General features: G+C 48.2%; 3 protein-coding genes across 4 annotated transcripts in view; 2 read left to right on the top strand and 1 right to left on the bottom strand.

Moving 5' to 3' along the window:
* The first annotated feature begins 3,084 nt into the window (after positions 1–3,084).
* Positions 3,085–14,350, top strand: NRBP1 (nuclear receptor binding protein 1). 2 transcript variants are annotated; one of them, XM_019632170.1, is made up of 19 exons: positions 3,085–3,254; positions 5,987–6,216; positions 6,398–6,520; positions 6,707–6,808; positions 7,421–7,510; positions 7,656–7,696; positions 8,066–8,160; positions 8,656–8,679; positions 9,659–9,742; positions 9,922–9,980; positions 10,152–10,250; positions 12,209–12,341; positions 12,519–12,624; positions 12,758–12,808; positions 12,901–13,036; positions 13,218–13,271; positions 13,359–13,422; positions 13,683–13,738; positions 13,818–14,350. In XM_019632170.1, the coding sequence occupies exons 2-19, from the start codon at positions 6,007–6,009 to the stop codon at positions 13,920–13,922; spliced, it is 1,632 nt and encodes a 543-aa protein (XP_019487715.1). In that variant the 5' UTR covers positions 3,085–3,254; positions 5,987–6,006; the 3' UTR covers positions 13,923–14,350. The 2 variants fall into 2 exon arrangements, with proteins under 2 accessions (XP_019487715.1, XP_019488450.1); XM_019632905.1 differs by lacking the exon at positions 8,656–8,679.
* Positions 14,245–16,026, top strand: KRTCAP3 (keratinocyte associated protein 3). The gene is made up of 7 exons (XM_019633931.1): positions 14,245–14,549; positions 14,690–14,874; positions 14,954–15,013; positions 15,194–15,400; positions 15,490–15,624; positions 15,731–15,843; positions 15,941–16,026. Exons 1-6 carry the CDS (start codon positions 14,270–14,272, stop codon positions 15,836–15,838), a joined length of 975 nt encoding a protein of 324 aa, XP_019489476.1. The 5' UTR covers positions 14,245–14,269; the 3' UTR covers positions 15,839–15,843; positions 15,941–16,026.
* Positions 15,847–16,081, bottom strand: part of IFT172 (intraflagellar transport 172) — a 33,043-nt gene continuing 32,808 nt past the window's right edge. The window contains exon 49 of the mRNA XM_019630349.1: positions 15,847–15,981. The gene's annotated coding sequence lies outside the window, so the exon portion shown is untranslated. The remainder of the gene's footprint in view (positions 15,982–16,081) is intronic.

Here is a 16,081-nt window from a genome sequence, read left to right as displayed (position 1 = left end):
AATGGCCAAAGTCCAAAACACTAACACCACCAAATACTGGCAAGCATGTAGAGCAACAAGAACTCTCATACATTGCTGGTGGGAATGCAGAATGGCTCAGCCACCTTGGAAGACAGAAGGTGGTTTCTTGTAAAACTAAACATACTCTTAACATATGATCCAGAAATTGCACACTTTGGTATTTACCCAAAGGAGTTGAAAACTTATGTCCACACAAAAACCTGCACATAGATGTTTATAGGAGCTTTATTCATAACTGCCAAAACATGGAAGCAACCAAGATGTCCTTCAGTAGGTGAATGGATCAACTGTGATACATCCAAACAATGGAATATTATTCAACACTAGAAAGAAATGAGCTATCAGGCCATGAAAAGACGTGGAGGAACTTTAAATGCATATTACTAAGTGAAAGAAGCTAATCTGAAAAGGCTACATACTATGATTCCAACTATATGACATTCTAGGAAGGCAAAACTGTGGAGACAATAACAAGATTTGTGGTTGGCAAGGATGGGTAGGCAGAGTACAGAGGAATTTTAGGGCAATAAAAATACTTTGTATGATATTGTCATGATGGATATATGCTATTATATGTTTGTCCAAACCCACAGAATGTATAACACCAAGAGTGAACCTTAAAGTAAACTATGAACTTTGGGTGATTATGATGAGTCAGTGTAGGTTCATTCTTGGTAAAAAAATATATACATACTATTATAGTGAGTGATGTTAATAATGAGGGACTACTATGCACATGTGGTAGCAGGGGGAATATGAGAAATCTCTGTACCTTCCTCTCAATTTTGTTGTAAACCTAAAACTGCTCTAAAAAAAAGTCTTTAAAAAGATGTTTAACCTCACTCCTAATTAAATGTATGCAAATTAAAACAGCAGCATACGTTTTTTTCTTAATGTATCACCAAAATTGAAAAGATTGACAATACTCAATATTGGTAAGGATGTTAGAGAGCAGGAACCCTAACATATTCTTTAAAAAATTTTTTCTTTTTAAGATTTTATTGGGGAATTGGGGAAAGGGAACAATGTTGGAGAATTAGGGAAGGGGAACAGCCAAGTTGTTGTCCTTCAGTCTTAGTTGTGGAGGGCGCAGCTAGCTCAGCTCCAAGTTCAGTCACCATCCAGCCCCCATAGGCAGCTCACGCCACTCAGCTCAAGGTGCCATATTCAATCTTAGTTGCGGGTGGGCATAGCCCACCATCCTATGTAGGAGTCGAACCTGCAGCCTTGCTGTTAGGGGCATGTGCTCTCACCAGCTGAGCCATCCTGCCACCTGTTGGCAGCTCAGCGGCAGCTCACTGGCCCATGTGGGAATCGAACAAGTGACCCCATTGCTCGGATCTCATGCTCTTAACCAACTGAGTCACTTGGCCGGCCCCACCCTAACATATTTTTGGTGATATTGTTGTTTGAAACCTTTTGAAAAGTAACTTGATAATATCTATTCAAATTAGAATGTTTTTAGCTTTTGATTTAGCAAGCAATTCCACTTTTCAGAATACATAAAAATAGTTTTCACAACTAGGCAAAAATGTATGTAGCAGGATGTTCATTACAGCTTTATTTATAATAATGTGTTGGAAATAACCCCAATGTTCATTGGTAGTTATTAATTAAACACTGGCTATTTGGACAATGGAATACTCTACAATGGTTAAAAAATTAAAGTAGTGCTATATGTGCTGCCATGGAAAAAAGTGTTCCAATTGCTTTGGAGCCCACAGGGAGAAGGTTAATCTGGAAAGGAGGAGGAAAACCCTTTCTTTGAGATTAGTACAAAGATTCTTAACCTCAACTCCCTGAAATTATATGCTTAACTTTGGTGGGCAAATGCATTTTTTAAAAATCCAAAACAAGGTCCATAACTTTCAGTGGATTCCTAAGAGTGTTTGAGCCTTCGCTTTCAAAAGAATCAAGGAAGGATGAAAGATTGGTTTTTAAAATAAATATTTTGGGGTGAAATATTTATGAGACAATGAGGGCTTTTTGCCATATATCCTTTCCATCAGTTGAATAGGATTAGAGATTCCCTTTAAGGACAGTGAAATTGGGTGATAACATTCCCAAGTTGTGATGTTGGGTTTATCCTCCTCCCTCCACAATTTATCTGTCTAAAGGCAGTGAGCTATCCTTCAGGCTCCTTGTTTAGAAAAGATCTATCATCTTTTCTTTCCTTTTCCTTGCAATCTAAATTCTTTCCAAACCATCTTTTCAAGTTTTATTTAATGAATCTTACTGTTTTGGATTTTAGAGTTGGCTCTTACCAACTTTCGGTGAAGAGCTTAATGCTTCTGATTTAGTTTTCTGCATTTGTCAACTATCATTGAATGATAATTTCAATTTCTCATGAGGATCAATGAGGTAACATCTGTGAAAACCTCTTGCGAAGTTTTGGCAAACATCAGTGCTATGCAATCACGAAGCGTAAAGTATTAATTTTCAGTGTTAATGTATTCAGTAATTTTTTAAAGCTTTCTGAATTGGTGTCCTGCGCAATCTCGCCCCCAAATAATCAAAGTGGGTGGGCGCTCTTCTTGGATTGAGGCTCCATCTTTCGCTCCTTTTGTCTTTTATTATTATTATTATTATTATTTTTTTTTTTTTAGATTTTTATTGGGGAATTGGGGGGATGGGAACAGTGCTGGGGAATTGGGCGAAGGGGAACAGACAAATTGCTGTCGTTTTGTTCTTCAGTCTAGTTGTGGAGGACACTGCTTCACTGGCCCAAGTTGGCACCATCATTGCGCTCCTCCCGGGTGAGGCACATCAGTCGCCGGCTTCTGGACGGCCGCTCACTCCTTTTGTCTTTTAGTCGGACTAGAACTGTCATGGCGCCTTCAAGAAGAGGAAGAAGGCCTTTCTTTTGGCCCAGCAGAACCATCGGGGGCATCTGGAGTGGACGGAAGGGTGGACAGAGGGATGAGCCCCAGTTGAGACCAGAAATTTCAAAGCCTCCGAGAGATGTCGGCCGGACAGGCTAAACAGAAGACTCGGTGGAAGACTATCCCTGCGAGCGACCGTCAACCCCCGGGGTACCGCCCACCCCGGCTGCTTTGTCCAATGGAAACCCAACGGCAGTGCGGCACCGCCCATCTGTTGGTTGGGACGCCGCGAGGGCGGGGCCCACAGTTCGGTTGCGCGGCGGAGCGCAGCTGTGAGGGAGTCTGTCTTCTCTGCGGCCCCGGAACCCGAGCTGAAACTGAAGCACAGGCTGCGGGAAGCCGAGTCGGGAGGTGAGCACCGAGAGGAATGAGGGGGAGAGGGGGGGTCTGGCAAGAGGTCGGACGGATAGGCCTCCGCGGCCGGGGACGGTGGGACCCCGGCAGGCGGGTGTCTGGAAGCGGCCCAGCTCACTCGGCGGCCCAGGCCTGGCCCGCCGGAGCCGAGGGGCCACCTCGGCCCCACAGTTCTTGTCCGGCCCTCTGCGACCTCCGTCGAGTGGCGGCGACGGCAGCCCGGAATTCTGCCAGCGCAGGGCGCGAGGCCCTGGCGTTCGTGTCGAACTCGGGCTGGCGAGAGGCGGGGCCGGCGGCGGGGGCGGCGGCCGTGGGCCCAGCGGTCTGCGGAAGCGGAGCATCGGGGCCGCGCCTGCTCGCGGGGTCGGCGCGCGGACTGCGCGGGGGCGTGGCCTGCGCCCCTGGCGGCGCCGCGGGGCCCGCCTGTGATGAGGTGGCCGGTGCTTGCTCCCTTGGCCTGCCTGGCAGGTCTGCGCTCCTGTGCCGACACCGGGCAGGGCGACCTGTTGGAGTGTGACATTCCTCCCCAGAGCATGCTGTGTATGTGACCGCACAGCCCCGTAGGTCTCAGGCGCTCTGTGGTCCGCTCAGGGTGAGCGCAGCCGAGAGGCCTGTGGCCTGCGGGCTGTTGCCGAGGAGTTGAAATGCAGAGGGGCTGCAGTCCAAGAAATGGAAAGTCTCGGAGACGAACTTTGCAGGTCGATCTATACCCTACATTGCTCGGCAGTGAACACACTGTGCATCTCGGGGTGGCTGGAGGCTGCGAGGAGATTCCATTTAAGGGCATAAATGGACTTATCCATATGTGATCTCATTTAAATCTCTGAACGACCCTGAACAAAACTCCCAGTGTTGCAAAGGTTTCTTCATCAGTAGGGGAAGTGCTAGGAGATCTTGGGCATTGCCTTCGTTTTGCCTGCTGGGGAAAGATTTGGGGGGAGAGGGCAAGCACATTCCAAGGGCATCTTTATGACTGATGAAAGTTTCGCTTCTCTTGTGGTGCCCTATTGTGGATTAATTGTCTGTCCCCTGGGTTCAGAGGTTTCTTTAGAGCCCAGTGGCCACAGCTTCCTGTATTAGAATTCCACTAGTATTTCCTGTTGTAGTCGAGCTGGAAATTTTACTTAGCTGTTCAGATTCAGGATGCGTTTTGTAAATATAGCTGCTCCAGAAAGTAACCCATGTGAACTTTCTTACTATTTTCTTAGCTAGTTTTTCGGTGAAGAAGAAAGAAAGTGATTTCCAACTCTTTTCCTGGTAGATTACTAAGACATACAGATTGTAGCTTTCCTGGCTGGTTGAATAAAATCTATGATAGTCAAGAACATAGAAAATAACATAGGGAAAGAATATCTTGTCAGATTTCCCTGTAGTGCTTTGTTGCCGTCTGGTATTTACTAGAATGTCATCTAATAAAAATCTCCTGACTTGAGTTAAACATCATAGTGTAGGTTGGGGGTAGAGATGGGCAGAAGGGGGCATCCGAAAGTTCTAAAAAGAAATGAGAGTTTTCGAACAGATTAGTGTTGATCAAAGGCTTCTGTCTTCTGAACTGACTTGAGCAACTCTAGGATATCATTTTCGTACTGGAGAGCACTCCCTTGAGTCCAGCACACACAGGCTCCAGCTCCTTCACAGCTTTTGTTCTTAGAGATATGGAATAACATTCGATGGTTGGCCAGTGACTCTTGGGACAAGTTGGTGACATTTAGCTTTTGAGAATTCTTTTTCTTCAAGTAGCCATGTCCCTGAAAAAATGTTATGTAGTACTTTTTCTTGTAAAGGCTGTATCTTGAGTTATTTGTACTTGACAGGAGTATGTATCAGTCAGATCCAGTGCCCCAGGGGATGGTGCCTTTGAGCCATGTGAATGAAATGAAATATGGAAGCTTAAAGTCTTAGATCTGCCTTCAGTTTGTAGCTCCATGAATATGAGCATCTTTTTTTATTTTGTTCACTATGGTATCTCAAGCACCTAGCGCAGTGCTTGGCACACAGTAAGTTCTTAATAAATATTTGTTGAATGAGTAAATGATAAAAAAGTTGTCATTAAGTAATAGCCATTTGCCACACTCACATCACAGGGAAGATGAGGTCATCAGGGATGAAGTCACTAACCACTGCCTGTCACCTGGCCCAAGGGTAGCCTCACCATGGACTGGCAGCCTCACCATGGTGTAGGAGGGATGGATAGTGAATGTCAAGTTTAGTTCTAGTGGAATAAACTCAGGATTTCAGGGGGATAAATGGGCAGAGATTGCTAAAGGTCCAGCCTTTGGGCTGGAAGACTGGGTCTGGAGCCATCTGTTCTGAACATTGCCCTTGTAGCTTAGTTCTTGAGCACAGTTCTTAGTTCTTGAGCAAATGGGGTGAGGATTCAAAGGGAAGGCTATTGGATGAGTATTTGCCGAGAAAGAATGGGGCCCCTGATTTTGCTGTTCCTTTGGGCGTTACTAAGGGTGGGTTATACTGCCATAAATCTTGTGCTTGCACCTCCTTGGTGGGTCATCTTCAACCAAATAACTTCTCTTCTCTACACTAGGAGAATAGTTAATGTTTCAGTGTTCAGACAGGACTAACTCTAATTTTGGATTTAAAAGAAACAAAGGAGGTACATGTTTTATTTTCTTTTTAACCCCAGATGAGGTTTTTAGGATTAAATCTTTATACTGTAGATCTATCTTGACTCTCACTGCCTTTTCCCTTCATCCTTACCCCAATCAACACAGGCCTGAGTGTTGGTTCCAGCATGTCGGAGGGGGAGTCCCAGACAGTACTCAGCAGTGGCTCAGATCCAAAGGTAGAATCCTCATCGTCAGCTCCTGGCCTGACATCAGTGTCCCCTCCTGTGACTTCCACGACCTCAGCTGCTTCCCCAGAGGAAGAAGAAGAAAGTGAAGATGAGTCTGAGATCTTGGAAGAGTCACCCTGTGGGCGCTGGCAGAAGAGGCGAGAAGAGGTAAAGTGGTGGTAGTGTCACTTTTGGGACAGTGAATTCGAAGAGCTGAGAAGGAGAGGGGTAGATTCTCAAAGGGGCAGACCAAACTTCAGCAGATCAGAGTGTAGAATATGATCAGATGGAGTATTAAAATTGAGGGCTCGTGAGGTAACTTTAATTCCCTTTCATTTGGCCTTCTTAGGTGAATCAACGGAATGTACCAGGTATTGATAGTGCATACCTGGCCATGGATACAGAAGAGGGTGTAGAGGTTGTGTGGAATGAGGTGCAGTTCTCTGAGCGCAAGAACTACAAGCTGCAGGAGGTAGGTAATGGAGAAATGATGCAGCCTGTGTGATGTTAAAATGCCGGTGTTAAAGAGAAATGGGTGTTGGGAAGCTGACTGAGGAGAGTATGTTGGGGTTAGAGCATTTCTAGGGAGGGTTAGGGAAGAGCTTTTCAGGATTAAAATGATTTCTAACTTTGTTATCCCAATGTCTCCCCTGCTCAGGAAAAGGTCCGCGCTGTGTTTGATAATCTGATTCAATTGGAACATCTGAACATTGTTAAGTTTCACAAGTATTGGGCTGACATTAAAGAGAACAAGGCCAGGGTAAGAGCATTTTCCTGAGCTTGCTGCAAAGAGACTACTTACATTTATTGTTCCTTTTTATATTCAGATATTAAAACAAGGTAGTTTTGAAACAGAACTGAAATCAGTTGGTGTGGAGATGGGAGGAGGGCATTGACTACCGTCTCTGCCTTTGTCTGATGGTAGACAGGGCAGAAATGAGTGAACTTTTGTTTCCTCCTTCCCATAGCTCAATAGTTTTCATTGTCCTGTTAAATCTAAGGAAGTGATACTAACAAAAGAAGAGAAACTTAAAAACAAAAACAAAACCAAGCTTCCAATTGTAATATATATATGGTGCATACATCACTGGGTAAGGGATCATTTCCACTGTGTTTCCCCAAAAATAAGACCGGGTCTTGGTATTAATTTTTGCTCCAAAAGACACATTTTATTCATTTATTCATATACAAAAATCTACATGTATTTAAATACAGTCATGTCTGGCCGACGATCTTCACTGGGGCTTATTTTGGGGTAGGGCTTATATTACTAGCATGCTGAAAATCATGCAAGGGCTTGTTTTCCAGTTAGGTCTTATTTTCGGGGAAACACGGTACTATAAGGCCTTATTTGTGTGCTTTGTCTCTCCAGGTCATTTTTATCACAGAGTACATGTCATCTGGGAGTCTTAAGCAATTTCTGAAGAAGACCAAAAAGAACCACAAGACTATGAATGAAAAGGTATGGGGTGAGAGCAAAGTTTTAAGCTGGCTTGGGGATTTTAAAAAGAGTATGTTAATTATGAAGCTGATTGGGAAGGGACGGAGGGAATTGTGTGCAGGGTTGAGAGAGGGGGTTATTGCTGACCCTTTGATCACTGTTCCAGGCTTGGAAGCGCTGGTGCACACAGATCCTTTCTGCCCTGAGGTAAGCAGGGTCTGCTTAGTGTCTTTCCCATCTCTCCTGATTTAGTTCCTCCAAACAGATTTCAGGGCACTACTCTGCTGTTCTTTGCTGCCTCTCCCCACTTTGTTTGAGTTGTATATTGTCAAGACTAGGCCCCCATGGATCTTTTAAAGGGTCCACCCTTTGCCCTAACCACGATACTGTCTCCCACCTCTTTCTCCTAGTGCTTATCCAGCTATTTAACTCTCAGGCATAATGGAGATTTGGAGTGTGGGGATTATCTTTGTGGTGACCAGCAGGAGACCACCAGGCCCTTGCTCCTCTTAACTCTTGGGTTCCCCCTGCCCTTAATTTCCCAGTGGCCCCTCTAACAGCCCAGTGCCCCCACAGCTACCTGCACTCCTGTGACCCCCCCATCATCCATGGGAACCTGACCTGTGACACCATCTTCATCCAGCACAACGGACTCATCAAGATTGGCTCTGGTGAGGGGAGGGAGAGGTTCTGGGCAGGGGAGCCTCGGGAATTTGGGAACCATAGGGGTAAGATGAAAGGAATGGGGAGAGCAGAGCAAAATTCTGAGGTGCGGGCTGGTGATAAGAGAAAGGACCTTTCTAGGGGTAATTCATAGGGAGAGGCCAGTCAATTAGTGGAAAGTGGGTAGGATCTAATCTTGCACCTTTTTGGAGGGAAATGGGTAAATAGAGAAATCTTGATAGGAGCTGGGGAAAGGGCAAGAGATGGGTGTAAGGCCTAACGTGGGCCTCTGGGGCCGGACCCTACAAAAGGAGGTTCCAGACTGTGCCTGCTGTGAGTGCTTTCATTTGCTGTGTATCCGTGTGCAGTGTCTAACAACATCTCTGTGTGCCGTGTCTGTGTGGTGTTTGTGTGACCATTTGTCAGGGGCTTGGCTGCTCCATCGCTCACAACTTTTCTCTGTTTTCCTCCCTCCCGCTTACGGGCTGCTCTGTTCCCAACAGTCTTTCATAGGATTTTTGCTAATGGTGAGAGCTCCCTTGCCCCACTTGGGGCTCTGTTTGTGCTCCCTCTGCTCCCTTGTGCTGCTGCCCAGTGCATGCAGTCACGGGAGCTTACCTCCCCTACCTACCTCCCCTGCTTAATTATGCCTGCTTGGCTTCCGCCCTTCCAGCCCCCCACCTGCTTGCCCTTCCATAACCTGCTTGTTTCTTGTGGATTCTGCCTGGCTGGCCACTTAACATCCTGGATTCTTATTCCCCCTCATCATCAGGCTGGTTCCCTAAATCATACTGTGCTCCCAGACTCTCTGTGACTTGTAATCATTGTTTATAATCCGAGTGAGTCCAGATGGGGCCTGGCCCTGGTTCCTTGTGGCAGGCAATGTTGAGATTGATAAAGAGGATAGAGCAGGAGTCTAAATTAATTTTTGGTGGATTAAAAGTGAAGCGGATTCAAGTGTATTGGTCAGATTTGAGCAATTTCTGGGTTTGAGTCAGCAGAGGTGGGCAGGAGGCGGCTATCTATTGGGTTGTATCCTTATCCTTTTTTACCCAAGTTTCTGAGGTCTCTAATTGTCCTGGATAGGATGGGTTGCCTTTTATTTTATGCAGTTTGCAGCGTGCATGAAAGAACTAGACCAAACATTTTCATGTGATCAGGGATTAGATGTACCTGTGCTTTGGGGGAAGGTGAACAGGTCACAAGCAAAAGTTTTTCCTTAGCCTATGTTGCTTCTTGACTAACCCACAGCCCCCATAGACCTGTTAGTTTAGTGTGGACCCTTTGTTGCTACTGAATTAAGGACCTTAGATGAGAAGCGGGAGACCTGAGAAAGGGGAGGTAGGTGGTGTTCATGTGTAGTCTGTAAGTTCATGATGGGAAAGGGATAAGTGCGCCTGTTGAGGGTTAGAGACTTCAGGAGAGAAATTGGCTTTTGGGGGCCTCTCTGGAGTGAGGCTGCTTTGTTGATGGTGGTCAGATGGTGGGTATCTCCCCTACTCCCAGTGGCTCCTGACACTATCAACAATCACGTGAAGACTTGTCGGGAAGAGCAGAAGAATCTACACTTCTTCGCACCCGAGTATGGAGGTGAGACTTCCCAGTTTTTCTGCCCTCTCCCTGCCCCCCACCTTATAACCTGAGGGACAAAGGTAACATAACTGAAGCTTCTAGTCCCTCTCTACTGGCATACAAGAGGTTTTTAAAGGCATTTCTGCCACCTCCTGCTCCCATCCTCCGATTACCAAAGCCTTCTCTGTCTTCCCCAGAAGTCACTAATGTGACAACAGCAGTGGACATCTACTCCTTTGGCATGTGTGCACTGGAGGTGAGGAGACCACAGGGGGAGCAGTGGTGGTGGTGGTGGAAAGGGGTCACCTTAGAAGATGGAAGGGGGAAATGGAGGGGGCCAAGTAAGGTACTGGTCTTGAGGGAGTGATTGTGGGAACACTGAGGTTCTTAGGCCTCTACTTACCTTTTTATTCCTCCCTCACTGCAGATGGCAGTACTGGAGATTCAGGGCAATGGAGAGTCCTCGTATGTGCCACAGGAAGCCATTAGCAGTGCCATCCAGCTTCTAGAAGACCCGTTACAGAGGGTAAGAATCTTCAGTGTCACTCCCTCAACAGACTTTGAAATATCTTCAGTTTTTCTTCCTTTCTACCTACTGGGAATATGCTCTCTTCTAAGAGCAAGGAGAACATAAAGCAGAAAGGCCATACAAAAGCAGTGAAAATTCCTCTACGTGGTGCCTACCATGTGGTTTGTGTACACACACACACACACACACACGGATTTAAGATGAGTGTTACTGGGGTTAAAGGTTATGTGTTAATTTAGGTGTATCTACATGGAGGTAAACCAATTTGATAGTTACCTTGGGTAATTAGTTTACACTCATGCATTTTGATATTTTAAATCAATTTGAGATAAGTCAGTCACTTGGGTTTTGTTTTTTTATTTGTTACATATTATATATATATATATATATATTTTTTTTTTAATTGGGGAATCGGGGAATGGGAACAGCGCTGGGAAATTGGGGGAAAGGGAACAGACAAGTTGCTATCCTTTTTGTTCTTCAGTCTAGTTGTGGAGGACGTTGCTTCACTGGCCCAAGTTGGCACCATCATTGCGCTCTTCCCGGGCGAGGCAGATCAGTCGCTGGCTTCTGGACTGCCGCTCACGGCGGCTGCTGGCCACTGGTGCTGGCTGCTGGCTACACGCGGTAGCCCATGGCAACCCACTGCAGCAGTGGCTGCAGCGTATGCCGTCACCAGCGACTCAAGGCAGCCCAGCTCCAGGTTGACCTGTTGTTCAGCATCTTAGCTGTAGAGGGCAGTGTCACTGGCCCTCATATGTGGGATCCAAACCGGGGCCCTCTGGCGTCCCAAGCTAGCTCTTAACCAACACGCCACTCTGCTGGCCCTGGGGTTTTATATTTATACACAATTGACCCTTGAACAGTGCGGGTGTTAGAGGTACCAACTCCCCATGTAGTCTAAAACCCACATATAATTTTTGACTCCCCCAAAACTTAAGATGTCCATTAGTATCTACGGGGAATTGGTTCCAGGACCCCCCTGTGGATACCAAAATCTACAGCTGATCAAGTCCTGCATATAAAATGGCGTAAATCAATGCATACAGTTGGCTCTCCACATCTGTGGGCTCCCAACCATGGATCGAAAACAGTACTAGTATTTATTGAAAAAAATCTGTAAATGGACCCAGGCCATTCAAACTCGTGTTTTCCAAGGGATAACTGTAGTTTTAGTTAGGGAAAGTGCCCTGAAATGAGCTAAGGTTTAAGGGAAATAAGTGTTATGAGTCAGTACGGACTATAGGAAGTAGAGTTAGGACAGAAGGGCCCAAACAGGGATAGTTTGTAACTCATTAGATAAGTGTGAAAGGGAGCAGGAGAGAAAAGAAGGAAGACTAGTGGGAAGTCTTGAGGCTAGCGTGGAATAAGTTTCTAGTTCAGTGTTAGGGTGGGTGTTCAAGGATATGACTTTGTTGGCCTTCAAGATTGAAAGAAGGAAAGCAGGCTAATTGTCATGGGACGTATGGAAGGTGGAAAAGGGGGTGTTCAGAGGAAGCATGGGGAAATCCAGTGCATTTACTAAATGATTGTAGTTGATAAAGGAAATTGTGATAGTAGGCTTGGGAAATAAAAAGATGGTGACCACAATGGATAAGTTTGGGAAGAGAGAAGGTAAATTTGGTGAGGGTTGGAGAAGGTAGGCAGGCAATGAATGGGGTAATAAAGCAGAAAATAAGGAAAAAGATATCGTAAGTTTGACCTGTAAAGAAAAGAAGGCTTGTGGTTGGAGAGCAGAAAAATAATTAAAACCAGAAAGACAGGGAATGAAACCTTTCATATAATATCTTATGGTTTTCAAAGCCTTTCTAATACATTTAGCAATTTGTTCCCTCAACCAGTGTTGAGCACCAGGTATGTAGAAAGCCTTGTGCTAAGTCTAATTAGGGCGATAAAGATGAACACAGTGGGGTGCTTGCCAAAGGCCTGCTCCACTTCCTGGTTCCCTTTTCTAGGAGTTCATTCAAAAGTGCCTGCAGTCTGAGCCTGCTCGCAGACCAACAGCCAGAGAACTTCTGTTTCACCCAGCACTGTTTGAAGTGCCCTCACTCAAACTCCTTGCTGCCCACTGCATTGTGGGACACCAGCGTGAGTCCCCTTGGCTTTTCTAGGAATTTTCTTCCAGACTGGAAACTTGTAACTATTACTGCATGCTGTATTTCCTCTTCTACTTCCAAAGGGACCCCCACCCCCCACCCCCCCAGGACCTCTGTGCCTTCTCTGACAATCTGTCTCCCTAACTTCCCATCCCATCATGCTCTCCAGACATGATCCCAGAGAATGCGCTGGAGGAGATCACAAAAAACATGGATACCAGTGCTGTACTGGCTGAAATCCCTGCAGGACCAGGAAGAGAACCAGTTCAGACTTTGTGAGTAACTAACTGGGAGGGTCTGAAAGGGACAGATTGGTCACTGCCATCCTGCAGGTTCTGTCAGCTGCCCATTCTCTGGGCATGGTTGTGCTGTTTTGCTTATTTCCTTCCATCTTTTTTTCTCTTTCAGGTACTCTCAGTCCCCAGCTCTGGAATTGGATAAATTCCTTGAAGATGTCAGGTGAGAGAAGACTGAGAAGGCTTCCTTGATGAGCCGGGTGGGTGTCCTAAGGCATCCACAGAGCCCATGTGACCCGTCCAATCTCCCTTTAGGAATGGGATCTACCCCCTGACAGCCTTTGGGCTGCCTCGGCCCCAGCAGCCACAGCAGGAGGAGGTGACATCACCTGTGGTGCCCCCCTCTGTCAAGACTCCAACACCTGAACCAGCTGAGGTGGAGACCCGCAAGGTGGGACTCTGTGGGTTTGGATGTGGGTGCGGTCGTGGTGGAAGGGAGAGGACATCTCAAATAAGGCTTTGTTAGAGGAAAGAATGTGTTTCTCCTCCCTGGCAACCTTGTCACGACTGGTCTCTACTCTAGTACTCACGACTGGTCTCTACTCTAGTAACCCTCTGTCCCCTCTTCCTAGGTGGTGCTGATGCAATGCAACATTGAGTCAGTGGAGGAGGGAGTCAAACACCATGTAAGACTCAGGGCTGGGGCTGCATTCGGCTGGGTGACCAGAGGGCGGGGCAGAGGAGCCTCATTTTCTGACTGTCCTATTCTCCAGCTGACGCTTCTGCTGAAGCTGGAGGACAAACTGAACCGGCACCTGAGCTGTGACCTGATGCCAAGTGAGTCTCTCCTTTCCCTCAGAGGATGGCGAGTCTATGAGCCTTATCTGTGAGGGACATATTCTGGGGTGGGGAAGGTGACAGAGCAGTAACCACTGACTACATAAAGTGAATATGTTAGCCCCTAAAATTGAAGGGTGGATCTGACAGTTTTGCTTGTATCAGTCTTTCCCAGCCAGGGTAACCCGACGGGGGCTCTTGGAAGGGCTCTGTGCCCCTCACTCCTACACTGTACTCACCCTCTCCTGTTTCTCTGTCAGATGAGAACATCCCCGAGTTGGCGGCTGAGCTGGTACAGCTGGGCTTCATTAGTGAGGTGAGGTTTCTGACTTCAGCTGCCCTGGCTGCTGGTCTGCTCTGCTTGCAGCCCGTCTCACCGACTTTTTCTCCCCCAGGCTGACCAGAGCCGGCTGACTTCTCTGCTAGAGGAGACCCTGAACAAGTTCAATTTTGCCAGGAACAGCACCCTCAACTCAGCCGCTGTCACCGTCTCCTCTTAGAGCTCACTCGGGCCAGGCCCCTGATCTGAGCTGTGGCTGTCCCTAGACTTGCTGCAGCCTTCCCGCCCCTTCCCCCCCAGTCAGTATTACCCTGTGAAGCCCCTTCTCTCCTTTATTATTCAGGAGGGCTTTGGGGCTCCCTGGTTCTGAGCATCAGCCGACCCCTTCCCCCTCTTCCTCCCCTCTGCACTTTGTTTACTTGTTTTGCACAGACGTGGGCCTGGGCCTTCTAGTTGGGGGCTAGTAGCTGATCTGCCGGCTCCTGCGCAGCCTGTGTGGAAAGGAGGCCCACGGGCGCTGGGGGAGCTGAATTCTACAATCCCGCTGGGGCGGACAGGGCGGGAGAGATGGGTGGTGCTGCAGTTGTGGCCCTAGGGGCCATTCGATTCGCCTCAGTTGCTGCTGTAATAAAAGTCTACTTTTTGCTACAAGCGTCCTGTGTGTTTGCGCTTTCCCCGCTAGGGGGAGTGAGGGCTCGGAGCCCCGCCCAGGGCGCGGAGGTTGGGCCTTCAGGTAGTGCTCGGGCGGAACTGGCCTGCGAGCGAGGGAGGGGCCGGGGCCAGGTAGAGCTGCCCGGCAGCTCTGCGTTGAGGGACGTGATGAAGGGCTGCCGCTTCTGCAGATTCGGTAACTTCCGGCTCGCTCGGTCTCGTTCCCCCGTACCCACCCTCGACCTGTCCGGTGGCCCCTGGTTAGCTTGGGGTGGCTGCGAGGGGTCTCCCGGTTCCTCTCCCGGCTCAGGTCTGCCCCTCCCCCATGCTTTGTAGATGCAGCCCGGGGCCCCTGGCGGCTTATGCGCGTGGGCCTCGCACTGATCCTGGTGGGCCACGTGAACCTCCTTTTGGGGGCCGTGCTACACGGCACAGTCCTGCGGCACGTAGCTAATCCCAGCGGTGCCGTCACCCCCGAGTACACAACAGCCAATGTCATCTCCGTGGGCTCGGGGCTGCTGGTGAGCGTGGCGGGCGGGGCCGGGTCGTGGGTGGGCAGAGAGCGGAGAGCCCTGGGGCCTCAGGCTTTGTGTCTTCCAGAGTGTTTCCGTGGGACTTGTGGCCCTCTTGGCATCCAGGAATCTGCTTCGCCCACGACTGGTGAGGGGGGGATTTCCGGCGCTTTAATGAGGGGGCCTTGAATCAGGGAAATGGGGGCTAACTTGACTTCATCTTTAAGTGGGGAGGAAGAGCCTCGAATAGAGAAACCGAGGTATCTGTCTAGTCAGTGGGGGAGTCAGCATTCCCCAGGCTGCTCACCTGGTCTTCTGCCCTTGCCAGCACTGGGCCCTGCTGGGACTAGCTGTGGCGAACCTGCTCTTGTCCACTGCCTGCTCCCTGGGCCTCCTCCTTGCTGTGTCACTCACTGTGGCCAATGGTGGCCGCCTTCTTATTGCCGACTGCCATCCAGGACTGTTGAATCCTTTGCTACCGCTAGACGAGGGGCCTGGACACACTGACTGTCCCTTTGACCCCACAAGAATCTATGTGAGTGTGTTCTCAGCGTTTTTTGCAGTCCCCAAAGCCTTGGTCTGCCCTTCCTACTGGTCCCCTGATCCTTCCTCTTCACCTTTTAGGATACAGCCTTGGCTCTCTGGATCCCTTCTTTGCTTATGTCTGCAGCCGAGGCTGTTCTGTCTGGTTACTGCTGTGTGGCGGCACTCACTCTCCGTGGGGTTGGGCCCTGCAGGAAGGAAGGGCTACAGGAGCAGGTAAGGAAGATGAATGGGAAGCGTTCATTCAGTACACACTGGGTGTGTTGTGAAGATGTTGACCTATAATTCAGAACCAGAGTACTAACCCCAGTCTCTTCTAAAGCTGGAGGAACTGACAGAGCTTGAATATCCTAAACATAGAAGGCAGGATAATGAGCAGCTACTAAATCAAGATCCAGAAACCCAGACATCACAGAAAAATTGGGCGTAGGACAGGTAATGGCCATGAGGGTTGTGGCCTGGGAAAGGGTGGGGTCTAGTCTCTTGCTGTGCTGCGTGCCCTCTGACCCAGGCTCTCCCTTCTGTCAAGCAGGTCCTGATGCAGAGGCTCAGGCTACGGTTTTCCACTGCCCCCTAGAATGTGATATAAATGGTTGTAATAAAAGAACTTCTCCTTGATTCTGATTTGGGGGGAAAGGGCACTGGGCTGGTGGTGGGGGTGACCTTAATGAAA

The sequence above is a fragment of the Hipposideros armiger genome, unplaced genomic scaffold (genome assembly GCF_001890085.2).
Source record: "Hipposideros armiger isolate ML-2016 unplaced genomic scaffold, ASM189008v1 scaffold_0, whole genome shotgun sequence".
In the NCBI taxonomy this organism is placed as follows: domain Eukaryota; kingdom Metazoa; phylum Chordata; class Mammalia; order Chiroptera; family Hipposideridae; genus Hipposideros; species Hipposideros armiger.
The sequence above is the reverse complement of the archived record's forward strand: the minus strand, read 5'-3'. Positions and strand labels throughout refer to the sequence as shown.